This window comes from Emydura macquarii, unplaced genomic scaffold (genome assembly GCF_026122565.2).
Source record: "Emydura macquarii macquarii isolate MOO-44397 ecotype Brisbane River unplaced genomic scaffold, CSIRO-AGI_Emac_v2 contig_1551, whole genome shotgun sequence".
Taxonomy (NCBI): domain Eukaryota; kingdom Metazoa; phylum Chordata; order Testudines; family Chelidae; genus Emydura; species Emydura macquarii.
In genome coordinates, this window is record NW_027131688.1 from 21,353,300 (window position 1) to 21,373,137 (window position 19,838).

The 19,838-nt window shown below is 35.7% G+C and overlaps 1 protein-coding gene across 3 annotated transcripts in view; it reads right to left on the reverse strand.

The window, feature by feature from the left end:
- Nucleotides 1–2,583: 2,583 nt before the first annotated feature.
- WDR20 (WD repeat domain 20) overlaps nt 2,584–19,838 on the reverse strand; it is a 56,689-nt gene continuing 39,434 nt past the window's right edge. The window contains exons 3-4 of one of the 3 annotated variants that reach the window (XM_067555035.1): nt 16,236–16,458; nt 2,584–3,535 (exon numbers count right to left, since the gene is read on the reverse strand). In XM_067555035.1, coding sequence (XP_067411136.1) covers nt 3,453–3,535; nt 16,236–16,458 — 306 coding nt within the window. In that variant the 3' untranslated portion in view covers nt 2,584–3,452. Of the gene's footprint in view, nt 3,536–15,177; nt 16,459–19,838 lie in introns of all 3 variants that reach the window. The other 2 variants (XM_067555033.1, XM_067555036.1) reach the window with 2 other exon arrangements.

Consider the following 19,838-nt stretch of genomic DNA (forward strand, 5'->3'; position numbering starts at 1 on the left):
TTTTTATAGAGTAACCTTTCCAAGGGGAGCCACACTTCTCTCACGCAGCATTCAATTTGCTGTAGTCAAAAATTAGTTGTTCAATATACAGTGATGCCTGCATTTTCTCCTCTTGTTTAAAAATTTTGGGATTTTTTTCTTTCCTAAAATTTTAGGAATGTCTTGTTTTGATCAGTACAACATATAATTTGAAATATTTCAATCATGTGACAGTTATGCACAATACAAAAGCTTCCAAATTTTATTATTTTATTATGCAATTTTAGAGCTTCCTTTGTGTTGTAGTGTATACCAATTATTCATACTAGAGTTGAACATATACACCATGATGATACATGATCTGACTTTTGAATTGCGAGTCTTACAGAGTTCAAATACTGCTGGTCTGGCAAAACTTTGGCGTTTGCTGTTCAAAGGCAAGTGTTTAGTTAAAGCTTGTCCAAAAGTGCATATTTTCTGGGATCATTCTGAATAAGGCACGCACGACTGGGTTCTTTCTATGGTCAAAGAGAGATTTGAGTGCTTTGTTGAATGGAGTGATTACCCAAGTATATGCTTAAAATTAAGCACATGCTTGTCTCCAAGTTAAGTATATGTTTTGTTGAATAAGATCTTAAATGAATTCCTTTAATCAAACTACTTATGTCACCGAGTACTCACCTCACTATTTCAAGTTTAAGATTAGTTGTCTGTCCATGTAAATGTAGAATATTCTGAATACCAGTGCACTTGGAATAGGGCAATAGGACAATTTAAATAGTGACTATATAGTTTACATTTTTGCATGTCAGTTTGAAATTGCCAAGGCTATCCATTTTTATGATTGTTTCTAGTTAATTTCAGTTTCAGGCAAGTAGCTCAATGTTGCAATGTTTGGGTAGAAAACCAATACATATGACATACTCCCCATAGGATTTTTTAATTATGTGGAAATAGTTCTGTTGGACCTAGGCTTTTGCAATTACTTGACCCAACGCTGTAGTATTTAAACTGTTTATTCTAGGTTTCCAGCTTCTTTTGGGACAAAAAGATAAACAATTGAGTTCAGGTTTGAGTCTTACAGCTTGAAAACATGAGATTGACATCCTTATTTTACAGTGATTGTTGTGTCCACAGAACATGGCCACAATAAAAATATATTTAGGGAAAGGGTCAGATTTTCAAGTCTACTTACCTGTAAGGCTTGTGAAGGATACTGGAATGGCAGAATGGGGAAATGAAGTCTATTTAGCAACAGAATTTATTATGTGGGTGACAACCATGAAAATTTCTAAACTTGGAAGAGGAGTTTCTTCTAAACAAAGTATTTCTGACTGTTATTACAGGAACATGGAAACCAAGTTGGTTTCCATTCAGTGCTCTGTTTCTATGCTAAAGATGCCAATCAATGTTAATCATGTTAAAGACAGCTGTCCATAAACCAGCTCACTTTACATAGATCAGTGAACAGTTGTCAGAGGCTCCTTCACCAGAGGTTTTAAAAAGGAGGCTGGATAACCATCTGTCTTGGATGGTTCAGATACAACAAATCCTGCATGTTGGCAGGAGATTAGACAAGATGACCCTTGCAGTCCGATCAAAACCTGAGATTCTATGTATAATATTGTTTATTCTAAAATGACAGTGTGTCTTGGGATTAAAAGAAACTTCTGTTCAACTGTACGTCTTATACAAAGATATTGTTGGAACGTGGAATAAAGTTTGCTAGTAATTTAGGCCCAAATTGTGCCTTAGTATCAGCATTAAATTGACTTTTGGAAAGTCCTTCCTTTTTGAAGGATATGAATGCCATAAGCAACAGACTTCTCAGTTCTACTCCATCACATCCTAGCTGCACATCTGCAAAATTCAGCAGAAGCCCAACACTAGAGTGTCTGAAGGGGCCCAGATAGGGTAGAGGAAGTGGGAAGATGCCACCATATTATTTCAATCCCCTCTCTAATGGATTTTAATCCACAGTAGCATGTTCTTTATTCCTTTCATGCTCTTTGCAGAAAATACTGCAGGGATGAAATGCCCTTTGTTTTGCTAATAAAAACCAATTTAATATCAACCACTATCTGGGCAGCACTAGATTATGAAAATACTTGGATATATTTACTTCCATGACTCCTGTCACTTCAAATTTTAAACTGATAGCAAAGACATCTAATTTTTTTTAAAACAGCAAGTTATCCCAAAATACAATCTACTCTAGTATTTTAGTACCTAATTTTAGATTTGTAAAATCAGAGTGTGTACATCTACTACTACTCTCCTAGTTGTCTAAATAAAAATTATCTTAAACAATTAAGATTAAAACATCTAATTTTGAGACAACTACAGTATTCTGCACTAAGATGCAACTAATAAAAGACATCAGAAGAGATCACTATACTGCAAAAATCTGAGGTTCCTATTTTCACAAAATATTTGAGTTTAATATGCTGGAAAATGTACTCAGGTAATGTGTTACGAAGAAGTGCAGGGGAAAATTTCTAATTTCATTTCCCTAATCCAATTAAGATAAATACAAAACAGTGTTCCTGATGTGAAATGTTTTAAAAGGAATATGTTCTACAAGGATTAGAGTGTATTTCTGTACCCAACATTTAATTCAAAAGATTGATTACATCAAAATTGATCCAATTTAAAACAGAACATAAACAAGACTGCATATTCAAGATAGTTTAATATGTATTTTTGGAATTAGAAATATTTTTCTTAGATGATGAAAATTACTAGTGTACTGATCCATTTTCCTCCCAATCACTGAATTACATTTATACATATAATACAGAGCTGATTGCAACTGGAAACAATATTAAAATAAATGTTAATAGATACAAAGGATATCTTTTCTCCACAACATAGCTTTTCTGGGTGTCTGAATACCCATTTTAAAGTAATTCTCTACTAGCATTAAACTATTTAAGTGCAAACAATTTTATTTTAAAAATCTATGATTGCAGCATCCATCTTCCTGAATTACATTTTTAAGCCAGAAAGTAATGACTTTCATTTTCCATGAGTGCATTCCAGGCTGTCTTCTAACCATCTCTGGTTAAAAAAATCAGTGCAAAAACAAACAATGGTGAAGTACTAATTTATATAACCATTGACCTTACTTGGATTTAAGAAACATACTTTATTTTACACATATATATCTTTCCCTCTCTCTCTCTCTCTATATATATATATTGATTAAATTACACTGAACTTGAAAAGTATAAAGAAAACTGAGAATTTTTTTACTGCAACACCAAATGAAGCATTTTTTTAAAAGGAAAATTCTTCTTTGGGTGAGCAGCCTAGAAGTATTAGCCATACTAAGAACTCATTACATTATTCTTTTGCAAAGTATTATGTGATTCACATAATTCCAAATTTACACTCTGCCATTTTATAATTTCTGATGCTCTCTGCATGAAGAACAGCTCCTGGTTCCATTGTCATTACTTCTTGTCCTGTGTTCAAAGATTTGCGAGTAGTAGTGTGATGGCTATACTACAGTTCCACTTGGAGAATTGGCCTGGTTTTGGGATGACAATAAACCCTGCAAATAAAGCAGTTTACATTAATCCAGCAAGAGAGCCTGACATTAATTTTAAAAATTAACAATCTGCAGCAGATTAATCAATACAAAGGTGTCTCTTTATAGGCACTCACTACTCACACATCACCTTCATTCCTACAAAAATCATGTGCCATATACCTAGATGAAATATTTCATTTGCCTTGCTTAATGTTGAAAACAATGTTTTTGGGACAGATTACAAATTTAGGATACTGTGTATGTGTTACATGCGTTTTATCTTAGTTTGCCTTGCACTTTTCTCAACCCATTGACAACTCCTGGACACTTTTTAAACCATACTATAAAAATAGTAAGTGTCCTTTGAACTAATAGTTAAATATACAGCAAATGGGCACTACACAGTAGAAGTCAGACTGGGTCTATTGTGCTATCAAGGACAAAGGAAATTAGACAGTTAACTCCATTAATGCTAACACTACAGGTGAGAGTCCAAAGTCCCTCATATGCTAATGAAAAAATAGTAAATGGTTTAACACATTTGCGTATGGTAGTTCAGAATGAGGATACCAGGAAAAGACAGTAGGGGAAAAACTCAAATGAGAGAGTTCACATTGTTTCCCATTCCCATTTAAGTTTGGATTTAGGTAAGCCTAACTTCTAATTTCTTCATAAATTTACCAGTTCATTGAAATGCATTACAATTTAGTAGTGGCTTGCTTATATTTCAGGTTTGTAGCTTAAGAACTATACAGCATTCTTAGCTACAGCTGTTCTTGTAGATAACTGGTTAGGATAGTATAAAGCAGGTATTTTCTGCTTTTGATTTATGTACTTAAGCTGCCAACTGAACAAGAGGCTTTATCCTATGATCATTGCAAAGAAATACGATTGAATTTCAATTTGTACACCAGCCGTCAGATTTAAAACAAACATCTGCACTAAAAGGCAGGTTTGTTTTCTTGCACTTTATCATTTAGTTATTAAAAAGATTGCTAACAGCCTGAAAAACTAAATGTCTGCTAAACCTGAAGCGCACCAATTAACATAATGCCTTCACGTTTCCTTACTATATAACTAAAATAACCATTTTAGTTATTTCCTCTTACCTCTGAATTATGTTCCTGTGACTCATCCATCAAGCTAGCCAAAATCAGAGAGTAACTAACAATTGGAATGTAGAATTAATGACATCTTCAGAGTCTACAGGAGCTTTTTCTTGTTTGGATCCAAAAATCTGGGAACCCCTACTGAAGAAAAAAATCCCTATTCTCTTAAACCACAGGCAAAAGTGGAAGAGGTTCTAGATTGGTGGATCTGAGTCATAAAAACCTAATTTCAGGTAAACTTATCCTCCCCTTTAAAAATCTTTGATCCATCAATTCAGACATGGGATGCATCCATACAGATTGATGGGGTTCATGGCAGAAAACAGGTACACAGAAGGTGGTATGGTATGCTATACTTCAGACTGCCCTGGGTAAGTAGCATCAACAATTGTTCTGCCTTGTTTAAGCAATGCATAACTGATTTTCATATAATTTATATAGTGAAATAGATTTGTGGCTTAGTCATGAAATACACAAATGTGATATTCAGGCCTTAAAAGATGTTGCACATTTCAGAGTTCAGCATTACATGTAAGGAGCAATGGTACAATTTGCCTTCCTTCTCTGGGAGGAGGAGGGAGGATGCACAGAGGAGTGAAACTGCACATGAAGGGTAAAATTTTCAACAGCAGTTCAGTCATTAGACACTTCTGAAAAATGTTACCCCAACATCCTTTTATTTTTAAAATAGTGAATAAAATGAATGATGTATAAACCAGAATGCTGAATCACACGCAGAGTCTACGGTGCTATCACATACCACACTCAGAAGTCTGTTCATCCTAACCACAACACCAACATGTCATTTTCTTGAAAGATTATATAGGCTAAGTAAGTTTTCAAATACACTGGAAAAGGATATTCTGTAATTAAACATCCATAGGTACCAATATTCCTGGTCTGATTTATGACAAATTAATCAGGGGTCTGACGTGTATATGCTAGTAATCACATGCTTGTAAAAGATAAATTAAATCCTATAAAGATGGTGTAAAGGACAAAGTATTTCTAATAGGCTCATGACCATGGTAATCATGTGCTATGACAAACAAATATGCATTATTCCTTGTGAATGTTTAGGGAACCCTTATTTGAAATGCAGTCATTTCCTATGAAACATGAGAAATGTATTTGTTTTGCTATATATAGCTGTGCTTTAAAAAGTGGTGATTCTAGGAAGCACATAGAATATAAATAGCTACTATTTACTGTGGTACCCCAATACCCTATGATCTCCAGCATTCAAGTCATTTGGACTGGGCGTATCCTCATCTCCTGGGCTATGAATAGCTTTTTCTTATGAGAAAAAATGGGTTGAGTGGTGTGACTACAGGACTGGACATCAGGCATTCCTGAGTTTTAATCTCTGGTCTGAAACACTTCCTGCAGTTTTGAGGAAGGTACAGCCTGGCTCACTTGCCCAACTGTACAGGGAGGATAATTGTTTATCTACTTCAGAGCAGTCTGAAATTAGATGTTTGTACAGCACTTTGACCATGAAAAGTTAACATTAGCTAATACATATTGATGGGTAAATTAGTAATTAGTAGCACAGATTACATTTAACAAAGTTGAAATTTGTAATTATAAGTCTTTAAACCAAGAGTGGATATCTTTTGAAGTGATATGTTCTATCAAATTATCGGTTTGATAGTTATTGGGTGAGATTCTCTATCCTGTGGTATGTAGGTGGTCAGCCTTCATAACCATAATGATTCCTTCTGGCTTTCAACTAGGAATACAGATACTAATTTTGGTCTCAGGATGATCTTCTAAATTTGGTGAAAAGCTTATGTTCAAGAAGGAAGGAAGCAAAGATGTTAAAATGAAGCAAACGGCCTGCTGTAACTAAACCACTCTTGGGTAGACCAGAGGAGATGGGATAAGACACAAACTGCAGAAAGTGAATTATTTAAATACAAAAAATCCTGCTAATGCAACATGAAGTTGCCCACTTCAAAGTCTAAAGATAGGAAAGTACAAAGAAATTCAGATTCCTACAGCATCTTCAAATCTGACATGGTGTGCGCACAATATATATTGCACACCAAAGTAAGTTATATTAAGCTATGTATTTAGAAATAAACAAGAAACAGAATATACTAAGTGTGCCACAAGGGCAAACAAAAAGTGACTGTTGACATGCATTATTTTTTTGCATTTATCTTTGTTAAATATTTAATTAGAACAGCATTCATAGGATAGACACTCGAATTGGGGGTTAACTTCCAACTAGAAAACCCACAGCCTACAGAGAAAAAAGTTACCCCCAGTTAAGCTTTGAAGTTCACATCTTCCTCCATTCACCTTAATGGAGGAGGAGGAAATTCATAGTTTTGCTACTGCTTTTTTTTTTTTTTTTAAAGGAAGTCTAGCAGTTTAAGTTATGTCAATCTCCTTAATAGAGTTTACAAATTAGATTATAGAATGCATCAAAAATTTCAGAAAGCCCAGGGTGGGGAGAATACACAGAATTTATGGATAATTTTCCTTGTTCCTAATGTTAAAGCTGGTCTTTTTGGTGGAGGATTTTGCAGCGTTTGCTCTCTAATTCAAGTTGTTTCAGCAGCTCTCTCTTGGCCTCCCAAATGCTAGTCAAGCCTGCCGGAATATATACTGAGATTTATAAAGGGAGCAGGACTGAAATATGTTCACTGAGCATGCTCAGATTTTATCATTTAGCTTTTCATTCCCTCTCTCTCAAACCTAGCGAAGGCACTAGACCGCAATAAGGACATTCCAATCATGTTTTTAACTAGCCTTATTTTTATTTTCTATTCAGAAAATAGACTACTTTTAAAAAAACATTGAGTACTTATCCTCACCCACAATTCTCACCGTTGAAGACACTTTGATTTTATTTTTTTAAAAAGTCACCTGCAGGAAGAACAAACTCGGAAAACTTCAGCCTCAAAAGGTATTTCAAAAGTGATGTGTGAAGAGAGATTTATAATGCAAAGTTTCAGGCTTTCAGCTGCTATAATCTTCAGAGTCTGAATTTAAAAATCTTTCAGCTAATACTTGGTGAATATGAAATAAGGAATGAGATTAACGCTGATCAAAATGACCATAGGATTATAAATATTGTTCTTATACGAATAAAGATAAAATTGATTGGTGCCAAAGGGAGAATAGATAAGTCCAATTGCAGTATTTTAGATATTAGGAAAGACATACCCTCTATCTGGCATTTCATTGCGAACTGAAAAATGTGAAGCAATGATGGAGGTAGGTAGGTGCTGTATGGTATACTTGGTATCTTAGGGCTTGTCCCCAGACCCACCCAGCCACCCAGCAGTGTAAATCAGGTCTTAAATGATTAAAACTAAGCCAGCATAAAGCCTTGCTTGGACACTATGTCCAGTTTTCAAGTTGTTAGACAGGCTTGCACCTCTAAGTTTTAAGATGCAAATCCACACACAAAGTTGCATGGATTTACATTTTTTTAAGACCATAATTTTAGTTAAACTGGTACAAACCGTTTGGATGAGACCTCAAACAGTAGATTGCTCAGGTAAGTGGTTAAGTATTAAGATGAGGCATCAAACTGCATGAATTATTTTACTAGATCACATTAAAAGAATTTCTAATGGAGTCATAAGATCAGTTAGTGAATTGGTGTAAGAATGTTACCATTTTTTAAAAAAAAGGCAAGTCCTTTAGGAACGTACACCCACTGTATAGCAGAAGACTCCTTGAAAAAACCGGGAGAGCCTGGAAGGAAGGAGGATTCCGGGAAAGCTGATAGTCATTTCTATTTAAAATGACTTGATTTTTTCTTTTCAGTGTTATTCACTTTATGAACATTTTATGTTTGGTGCTGAAGTATTTACTTGTCTTTCCTTGTTTCACTGTGGTAGTGTAGTATGCCTGAATATAGTTTGAGTACAAGTAGAATAAGTACCTTGTAAAGGAGTGCAGCAGCAGCATCATAAGAGATTCAGTTGCAATTCTACTTCTGGTAGATATTCGTATATAGGGATATATTTAATTACTGAAGTGTATTTCCATGCTTACCTCATGTGGCAAAAAGCAAAGTTCCAATATCATTCTATATACAATCCACATAAAAACCCTCCTTGCCTCAGACATGCATTGGGATTAGAGAAAGTATACTATACCTTAATGGCTCTTAACACTTCAATCTAGATATGAAAGACACCTGTATCCAAGAGGCGGATTATACCTCATGAGTTTATGTACAATGCAAATGTATAACTGCCTTGTGTATCTTCTCTATAGCCTGCTGAAGCACACACCTGCTTTGCTGGCAGGGTCCTAATCCCATCTAGGCATGAAACCTTTGACCTAGTTTAGGAGCAAAGAATTCACATACTTAAATCTTAAGTACAGAGAGCAACATTCTCTAGCCTTTTCAAACTAGAATTTCTGGCAAGATTTAAGCTATATGTCAGGTTAAAAAAATGACTGGAGACAAACCAGATAAATTTAACTTTTGAGTAGAAACTACAGCAGCCAAGAACATGGTTAGCTCTAAAATAGGCAAACTCTCAATCTGAAAAGAGTAAACAAATGGAAAATAGTGAAGTTGATGGATGCGCCACCTAAATCTGAACTTGAAAGTCAGAATAGAGCATGATCACACTGGCTATTTCCCTGAGGACTTTTGGGCAAGATATTTAAAAAGGAAAGTAGAAGTTGGTTACAATATGAGATCTTTTACCACAGTATGCATTATGTCTGTAGAGTAGGTGGAAGACAGATTGCTTTCATGTTCCCACTAATTCCTGTGGAACTTGTTTGAGCAACCAATTCTCATTTACATGGTATTTGACAATCAGATGGTCCCACAGCAAGCCTTCAGGACAGGTTTCACCTTACCTTTCTCAGGACATACTTTCAAAAGTGCTACCAGGCCCAATCACATTAAGATTGGTCACTATACTATTTCTTGAAGTGCCAGACCATCATCCAGTGTTTAAATATAAAAGGAAAGGAAACTTCTCCCATCACCACAAGGCTACGAAAGAATCTCACCAACAGGGAAACAGATCTCTGCTTGCCAGGGCCCACAATGGCTCTAGAACTTAGATCAATGAAATAAGGAGAATTTGAAGACCCTGCTAGAAAAGCCCTAACCTGGGAAACAACCATCTTTGTTGATTGATTGTGTGAATTAACCTGGTACACTGGTTTAAGAGATGGAGAACCTTGATGAGCTGTCCCTAGGCACCTGATGAAAGTGAGTGGCCATTTTACATCAGCCTAACTTGACTACCAAAGACAATGTCAAAAACTTGGTCTGTTCTGGCCCTATATTACTACTTCTAGGTTGGAAACACCTGAATCCTCTTCTTTTGAGTTACATTTTTAGGGCTGTGAACTCAGTTTTGTATAGGTAAGCCTCAAGGTCTACATAAGGCTAAGACTAAGCAGCATAGCCTGAACTGGAATCCATAGGGGAAAGAGCTCCTGTAGAGTCCAAAGACAAAATTCTTCATTCCAACTGCTGCTTGATGGATATACATCGACAGCCTAATTTACCCAAGTCTGAATTACTGAATCTGTGTTTAAAATAGAATTTATTTCACATTGTCCTGATATTTAAGGATTTAAAGAGGCAAACTAACATAGGAACTTTACAACCTAGTTCAAGAGTTAGAAGTGACAGATCTATCCCCACATTTGATTTAGTATCAACTTGGGAACAATTTCTGAAAGCTATTTACTCAAAAATTACATGATTTAGTCAATCCTTTACATTATAAAATGGCAGCTAAAAAGATAGCTGTTTCACTGGGGCCATCTTTTCAGCAAGGTACGTATAGCATATAGAAAAAACCTTTAACTTGTTACATCCCAGCTTTCAGAACTTAGATGTGGAAAGGACTATTGAAAATTATCTACATTTACAGTTCAGTCACACATTTTATTCAACGTCAGTATACAGAGGACAACCTCAGCAAATTTTGTAAGTCAAGTATTTAGTAAGGTTCTTCAGCTGTAACAGTGACAACAGAACAGCTAAAAAATAAGCAGTATGAAACAAACTTGATTTTTTAAAATTATAAATATACCAACAATACTTATTAAAGCTTAATTATTGCAACAGTTAATTTAACAATATTTCATGTTAGAAAGGCTCTATGAAATTTATTCAAGTTGTCAAGAATTAGATGGAAGTGTAAAAAGGAATAACATGAATTTTACTTTTGATTTGCACTAAAGGTATAATCAATACAATTTTGTACAGTATCACCTAACATATCAATCTTTAACAAACTCAAGTATACAGAATTTGTAAAAATGCAGGAAAAAAAATCTTGTTTTTATCTTTTACACCTAAGTTGTGCCACAGTAAATTATTTTCATTATTGTAACATAAGCAGGCCAGCCATTTTTTTCAGCATCATTTTAGTAGATTTAAGCTAAAGGGGCAGATGTATACAGTCTCTTCAAGTATGTAACCAAGTTTTTAAAAGGTGATTGTTCAAAACATGGGATTTCTGAAAGTGTTTAGTATTTTCTAATCCAGAAACCCTCACCCATAAGACCTTTTATACAGAATTATGATCTCTCCTGGCTTCACTGAAGTCACTTAAGCCACACCCTCCATTGTGCACATTTTGCTATACATCATCAAACCAGTGTATTACTTTAAATTCACCCTGCTAATGAGAGTGTACTATATTATATGTGCAATTTCATTTGCTACTATATGCACATTACACGAAGCTCCAAATTGCACCTTGGTATCCTGACATCATAAAGCCATGATTCAGTTTTACTGTAGAGTTTACATAGATATTGTATCACATTGAAATAATTCTATTTAATAGTACTCAAAATGCCAGTAATAGAACTTCAGCTGTATTGGAAAAATGCTCTTTTCCACTAAGGAAGAATTAATGTGTAGCCGGTCTTCCCACTCACCGAAGTATAATACATGAATGTTTGTAAAGTACTTATAGCAAAAACATAAGCCATATTAAAACATGATACTGTACTACAATTGTAGTTAGTTGGAAAATTTAAGGATATTATAATTTAAGTCTAGATTTTCATATACAATAAGAATAAAAAACATTCTAAGTTTCATGTGCATTTTGTTTCACAAAATGGTAACATTCAGTCTGCCAGATATATACTGCCATTTCACTCAACTATTCCTTTGTAGTTTTGTCCAATCTCACCTTGAGCTCTCAGAAAAAGTGAAAAAAGGGATAAGTTTCCCTTAAATTAAAACCAAGTAATTGTACAAGATTATAAACAGGTTAAATATTTGTGTCATTCAAACATTTAGATAATTTATTTTGTATTGAAATAACTTGCAATTAGTTTGGGAAGATGCATTCAAGCCTAGTAAAATAGTTTAAAGTAAAGCAATTATCAAATTCCTTTGTACATAAATACAAAGCATTTTTATTGCATCTGTAGTACTTGCAATTTGGATTGAAGTAATTGGCAATGTGATTCAGAGGCAATTTCACTTTTCTAATTCTCTCCTATTTAAGTTGCTTTCAGACAAGTTAAGGAATAAGATGAAAATTTCCATGACCACATCTAAGGAAAAACGGTTCATTATTCATTTTTCAGACAGTTAAAGCATTCTTCCCCTTCACCCCAGCCCAATTTTCCTACTGATTTTGTAAGACCCTGGCACTCTTTTTGGCTGAGTTAGTATGATAAAAGTGTATTTGGGTCACATACTTTACAAGAACAACGTAGCAATGAGAAAGCTCAAGGTATGATGGGCAAACTGAAGTAGTAATTCATAAATCTTGCCGTGTAGGCTGTATGGGGCTGGGATGGCAGTGCATCATACTTTATGGAATCAAGGTTGAAGATCCATTTCTGGATTTTCAGCCAAGGCCGGTAGAAACCAATACACTGCGGACAAAAGATTCAATAGGTCTAAGAAATGAGGAAGACCACCCTAACCGTGGTCTTCACTGTCTCCTTCCTGTAAATTAGTAGAGAATACATGGCAAACTGTCTTTCAGACGGCACAGTAAGTGCTTTGATGACTCTTATTAAAAAGAGGCAAATGAGAGGGAAAGGTAGAGATGGCTCAATGGTACTGATACTTTCTACTGCAAGACTAATTCAATTTTCTGTTCAGTCTTTCCTTGGTTTGGTTATAGTTGGGACTAACCAAAGCTGTTTGAGGCAATGATGGATATTTTTTTTTTTAAATCAAGAAAAAAATGGTAGAGAGGGCAATCTTCCAAGACTGTCAGGAACCCAGAAGATGGGAGGAAGACAGAAGATAGCAGCATTAAACTCCAAAGTGACAGACTTAGCCAAGGATAAAACCATTGACAATATAGAAATGTGTGGTATATAAGTGACACGTTACCATGAGTGTTTTTATACTTGTACAATTCTCATTAAAATATGTATAAAGTTATTGTAAGTGCTCTATCCTATAAACCAAAGGATAGGTATCTTTCTGGCACAGTTATTTCCCCATCAAGCCCCTGTAAACATGTCACCGAAACTTAGTTTAACTAGCAGAGTGAACTCACTGTAAATGCAAATAAAGAAATCAGAGAAACAAGTCCTTTGGAAAATATCTTTCTAAGGAAGTAAATACACCCTAAATGATATGGCATTTACATCAGTTCAATATATTAATTTTGAAATATTGTGAACTTCAGCATGAAAACGACTTACCTGTAATTAAAGTTTTCCATATTGGCCAAATACATAAATCCTGATTTTGGGTACTGCATACTCTATCTCTGAAATATTTGAGATGTTGTATTCTAAATCAAAATCATCAATGCACAAAAACGGATTAAATTACGCTCAGCAGTTTAAGGAAACCTAATTTACTAGTTCATAGACAGAAAATGAAAAGGGGTAGCATTTAGTAATACACAAACAATCTGGGTTAACATTTATGCAAGAAGGAAATATTTACTCTGGAAAGCTGAAACATTGATGCATATGTTGAAAGTTACTTTCAGAAGAATGTTTGTGCCTTGCACTGATTCACAGAAGTTAAAACACTTCCATTGTAATGTAGTTTCACTATTTTGGGTTAATGAGTCTCATGTACTAAATATCTTTAAAGGTAAAGTAATGCCCTTCCCCCCCCCCTTCCCCAAGAGAAACAGTCACTATATGTTCAGTCTTAGTAGATCTAGCCACTAAGTGTGCACAGATGCTGAGTGGAAGGGGTTCTCAATGCATGCATATACTATGACAAATTTGAGAACCAGACTGGAGGAACTTTTACAATATGTGTTTGGGGTTTCAAAGCAGCTGAATCATCATTTTTGTTTAGGAATAATTCTCATCATCATGTCATTTTGAGACTTACTTCGGATTTCTGTTTCAAGGTAGTTGTGGTATATTTTAGTTTTCTGGAACACACTTATTGCTCCAACTCTAAACGTTCTAGGGAATCAGGTAGTTAGGATTATTGAACTACATATATCTATATAGTCCAATTAGGAAAATATTCAAAATAGTTTAAGAAAATACTCCAGAAATGTAGTACCCTATGAGTGCTGCAATTGTACACAAGTAATCAGAAATAAGCGAGGGGTCCCCCTGCTGGTTTTATGGTTAGGTATGGTTTTTCAGAGCAGTATTTCATCAGAAAATGTTGCTCGCAAACAAAGCTTTCTTGGCATGGAAGGTGCTTGAGGTTATAACATGGCAATTAGTTCTAGGCTCATTTAAAACACAGAAAAAACAAATTTGCCATGCAATGGACAAAATGTTGCATTCAAGATTTTTACAATGGAGGGTAAAAAACCCTAGAAATGTATTACTTTAAATTGATAGAAACGATTGCCTGAAACAACCCTACTAATCAATTTTAGTTTTGCCTCCATATTTGAATAGTAAAAATGACAATACTAAACAAAATATGAAGCTGTTTATGCAATAAACATTTACCATGGCCATGATTTCTCTCACAGTAAGTCCTATAAAAATCAAGATCTTTATACAGGTTCATAAAAAATCTCATTAGCACTGTATTATGCATTTAGGGCTGATTCAGATTTTCAGGCAAGATACTACAAACTATTCCCAATATGGTAAGTAGACAATTTAAAAAAGTTTGCTCACAAATTGATTGACATTTATTAATACTGCAGAAATCCATAAAAGTATGTTAAATGCTTTAAGTTTTCAGATGGGATACCTGAATTCTAAAAAAGCTAGCATTTCATGGTAGACTCAAAGCAGTAATATTTGAAAACACAGGAAAAAAGCAGCATAGGAAAATGTGTGAATGACTAAGATAGTTACTTTAGTGATTGAACAGTTTTAATCCAGTTTTTAAATTTCTGTCACCACCATGTTGTGTTTATACTAAAAAAGTTTGAAAATATAGGAACACAAACTTTGGATATACAGTATTTCTCTGGTTGGAAGGCAACTAAGAAATGTACCCCAAGACATGTCAAATCATTCAGAAATATGGCATGCAGTATCCAAAAGTATGGCTCTGAGGAAATAATATTTTTACATTAAGCTTAAAGAAATTTTATATCCAATATTCAGATATATTTTGAGAAAACTATCTACTCAAAGTTCTAGTTCTTTGATGCAGCATTAAGGATTAAAACTTACCACTTTACCAGGCCTTGCCCATGTGCAAATAAATCCCTCCTGACAAGCAGTGACTATACAGTCTTCAAGAAAAATTAACACAGTCAGTCTTTCATGTGCTATCTTTTTACAGATAAGAGGCTCTAACAAGGGAACATCTTCCATTCTGGGACAGAGAGGTGTTCCCAAAGTTTTAGCTGGGTCCGTTTTGGTTTTAGTAACTAGGTTCAGTTTGTCACTGCTCTTGCTAGATATATGTCCCATGCTATGATTTCTCTTATGATCTTTTTCATGGTGTCTTTCCTTCCGATCATGTAGTGATAGGGTTGCAAACTTACTAACACCAGAAGCAATGGCACCATCCATGACGCTACTTTTACTGCCGGTATTTGAGACTGCAGAATGTGGAAGGCTGTTTGACCGTGGAAGAGGAGGGGGTACTGAGTTTCCAGGTGTTGTGATACTGTTTCCATTACTTCCTGGGTTAGTTCCACCACTTCCTGCAGGTGGACTTGTAGCATTCATAACATTTGTGTGTGTCCTTGCTCTTGATAGAGGTTGGTGAGGGAAAAGAATATCTTCTGTAAGGTCCCACAGACAGAGTTGTGTGTCTTGGCCTACAGAACCAAACCTATATGTAACACTTACTGGACGACTGTCTGTAGAGTTCCTTTTTGATAACCTAGATTGTGTACTATTTGCTCGATCCCTACCAAAATGAAGGTGGTCTTGGAAATCCTCATCACTGCCACTAAATTCCATTGGGTCACTCTCTTCTACACTAGTGGTATATGGGTCAAATGCCACAACACTAACCCATGATTTATGTCCATGGCCTCTAGCTATTACTCGACAGTCCACAAAAGACCAAACCGTTACCAGGTCATCCTCTCCACCTGTTACAATGTATTTCCCATCTGGGCTCCAACACACACACAGTAGTCCCCCAAAGTAGCTTTTCATTGTACCATGCAGCTCCACTGAATCAAAGTTAAACACACGAAGAAAGCCATCTTGGCTCACACATGCCAAAAATTTCCCATCGGGGGAAAAAGCAAATTCATTCAGGGCACCCTCACCTACGGTCCATTTAAGTAGAGGATTTCTTGTGGATTTACTCTTGCAAGTGTGGACTGCAAAACTTTCTCCTTGCTTAAGTAGCTGGTAGTGTGGGGCTGTGGTACCACAAGTGTGCTCCACATTATATAAGTACATATTTCCACTGGAATGAGCTACTAGGAAAAGGCTTTCCGAACCTGGTACCCATTTTACACAGGTTACTCTGGACTTGTCTATTAGTCTCTGTGAAAAACAAAGAAAAAGATATGCATCAGAAGTGTGAGTTTTACAGTTTACATCTATTAAAATAAAATTTTACAGAATTTTTAATACTCAAATTTGACAGTTATAAAATGTTTGTATTTGCAAAAGAAAATCCAGGCACCTTAAAATACCATCAGGCAGTTAGGAAGAGGAGAAATTACTGTTTAGGAAAAAGGTGCTTTGTGAAAGTTTACTCTTTACTGGTCCAATTTTTATTCCATAATAAATCTACCTCAATAATTAGGCCAATTTATTATAAATCACAATTTAACATTCTTCGATTTACTTCTACAAGCTCAGCAAAGACAATAGTATTACTTAAGGAGCCAAAGAATAGGGTCTGAAAATAATGTGCAATCTATGTGAATGGAAGTTACTCACCTGCATTCTATACTAGGCTGATATTTGGCTAAAAACCAAAACACAGTTAAAACCAGAGTCCAGATTAAATCCCAAAAGCCACACCTGGGATTTACTCTCAATGAAAAAAGCTTTAGGAGACCCCTGGAAGATTCTAGAGTTTCTAAAGTTTGCAGTGCTTGTGTGCCAAGACATATGCTATAAATACGTGTAGTGATTACTTCCTCTGACTTACAATAACCAAATTCAAAGAAATGGATGGAAAATTGATGGTTCATAGTTAAGCACAGAACAGAGAATTTAAATCAGAGCATTCCTTTTCCAAGTTACCCTTCACAAATCAGAGAAACGTAGAAGTCCATTAGATCACTATCAGTATAATAAGCAGACTCATTCAAAGTAAAAGTATTTTAAGTAATTCCACAACTCAAAAGACAATGAGTGACCATGTATATTTAATATGCATATATGCACCATATTTTGAGGGTTTTGTTAGTGCTGAAAAAACTGAAAGCTGCTTAGCAAGTTTCACCTGGCTGCTTGAGCCTGCTAGTCTAGCCATCGTGTCCAATAGATATTTGTAAACTCTGAACACATCCAACATGCTGCCCACCTGACCACCTATACCTTCAATGTGCAGAAACAAGCAACAGCAGTAAATAAGTGAAAGTATTATGGGCCACAGTTTGTAGGTTGAAAGAACAGTTAAGCTATAGAAAAAGTCAAGATTTCAATAAGAAAAAAATGCGTTCCCAGGGAAACTACAGCCAGTCAGTCCCTGGATGAGTGCGCTTAGCTATTTGTCAGAAAAAATGAATTGATGGATGAGACAATAGACAATTATATTCATTCTGGGTTTGTGTCTACTACACTGAAAAGCAGCAGTTAAATGAACATTTCAAGCCATGCTTTGAAGCACTTCTGTTGCTGTCAACCTGAGCGTGAAAGCCAAAATCTGTATGCCAAGTACTTACCATTTAGTTCCTTATGAACTTCCAAAGAGATGAGTTAAAATCATTTTGTAGTTGGGGTTCAGAACAGCTACTTAATCTAGCAAATTTCTTCTGAAATAACAAGCATCTTCAAATAGTTTTGCTCATTTTTTTGTGATGAACTAAAGAGTTGGCTTGTGTGCTCATTATTTTAATTATTGTAGTATTTGTTTTGTTGTTGGCCATTCATGCCTCTATTGCAGCTTCCAACAAGATATTAGTTAGAGAATTACACCTTTATTACTCAAAGTATGATAGGAAACTGGATCAATCCCGCTGGCCACAGGCCACATCTGTCCTCTAGCCATGAAATATGTAATGACATGGCACAATGGAAGCTCTTTCACACTATTCTATTATTGTGGCTCAACAGCAGGCTAGAGACCCACCATCAGGGGTGAATATTCAAGATTTATGTTGCAGTAGCGGCTGAAGGCCACAACCACGTTGGGCCACTTTTATGCTAGACTTCATATCAAAACAGATGACAATTCCTGCCCCAAAAAGCTTACAATCTAAGAAGACAAGACATAATAGGTGGATGAGAAACTAGCAGATGGGGGTGGGGAGGCAAAGGACATAAGGTAACAAAAATGGGATGTGCGCAATTCTTAGTGAACAATCACAACTTGCCACCTGCTTAACCATCAAGGTTGCAGTTTTCTGCATGCGTTAGGAAGAACTGAGTTTTGAGGAGGGACATGGAGAAAAAAGTGATGCGTTTATGGATTTTGACTGAAAGCTTTTCTAACTTACAAGCTACAGCATGGGAAAGCACTAAAATGCTTGCTGGAGAAACAGAAAATTGAGGCTGGTAACATTGGCAGAGAGACTGTGCAATAAGATAACAGGTTGAACAAGCAAGGTGAGGCTAAATTTTGGAGGGCTTTGAAAGCAAGGAGAAGTCTGCGTTTGATAAAGCAAATGAAGTCAGTGAACAGACGAAGGTGAAAGGCAGGAAGGCAAGCCAAGAAAATAATACTAGCAGCCACATTTTTAAACAGACTTAAAAGGGGGCTAAGTTATAGGCAAAGAGGCTTGAGAAGGAAATTATGGAATTAGCCCAGAATTTTGGTGGTGTTGGAAGAAAGGAGAAGTTGGATCTTGGAGATGTTGTGCAAGGAGAAACTGCAAGATTTCAGACGTGGCTTTGATATGTGGGTCAAAAGAAAGGGGAGAATCAAAGATGAAGCCAAAAATCACAGGCTTGATAGTTAATAGTTCAGTTGCCCAACCAGAGGGTGCTGTAACTGAATTACAGACTTGTCCACTGGAAATAAGACTGAGATCACCAATTCATTTCATACACAATTAAGACTAAGTTTTCCATCACTACAAACATGGATTGGATTTGAACAGCCAACCAAAAACAAGGTTCCACAGTCTCATTTAAGCTTTTCAAGTCCATATGTCTTGCATATTCCAGTGATTTTATATTTTGATCACAAAGTAACAGGACTGATTTTATCTTACTGAACTTATTTCATTAGGCAACCATGAGAGTAAAGATCTGGGATATCAGCAGCTTACTTTGCTAATCAGATATTTGTCAGAAGAAATTTGCCATCTTGACTGCTTTAGGGCAGAAGAGATTGCCTTTTTTAAAAAAGGAGACAGTCATAGTTTGACCAGACACTCACCACCCAAGTGCTTTCAAGTGAGTACAACTGTATTTTGAAAGAGATATGGGCCTTGACAAGTCTTGAACTGGATGCAAACATTTCCTAACTCTCGTTTGTGTCAAGGTGTCAATTTGTCTGCCTCTTGGTGGCTCCCAGATTTGGCAGCAATAGCTGAGGAACCTATTACAATTAAAACTGCCAGGATTAGAGAACAAGTAAAAATCTACACTGATAAACTGACAGGTGCAGCCAGCCACACTTCAGCTTGAAAAGGTAGTGGTTAATTAATGGTGTGGCTAACACAAATGTTTGCATTTTTAAGATTTAAGGTTAGCACAGGCAACCAAACTTGTCACTATTAGCTGCAGTTCCAATCTCTGCTACT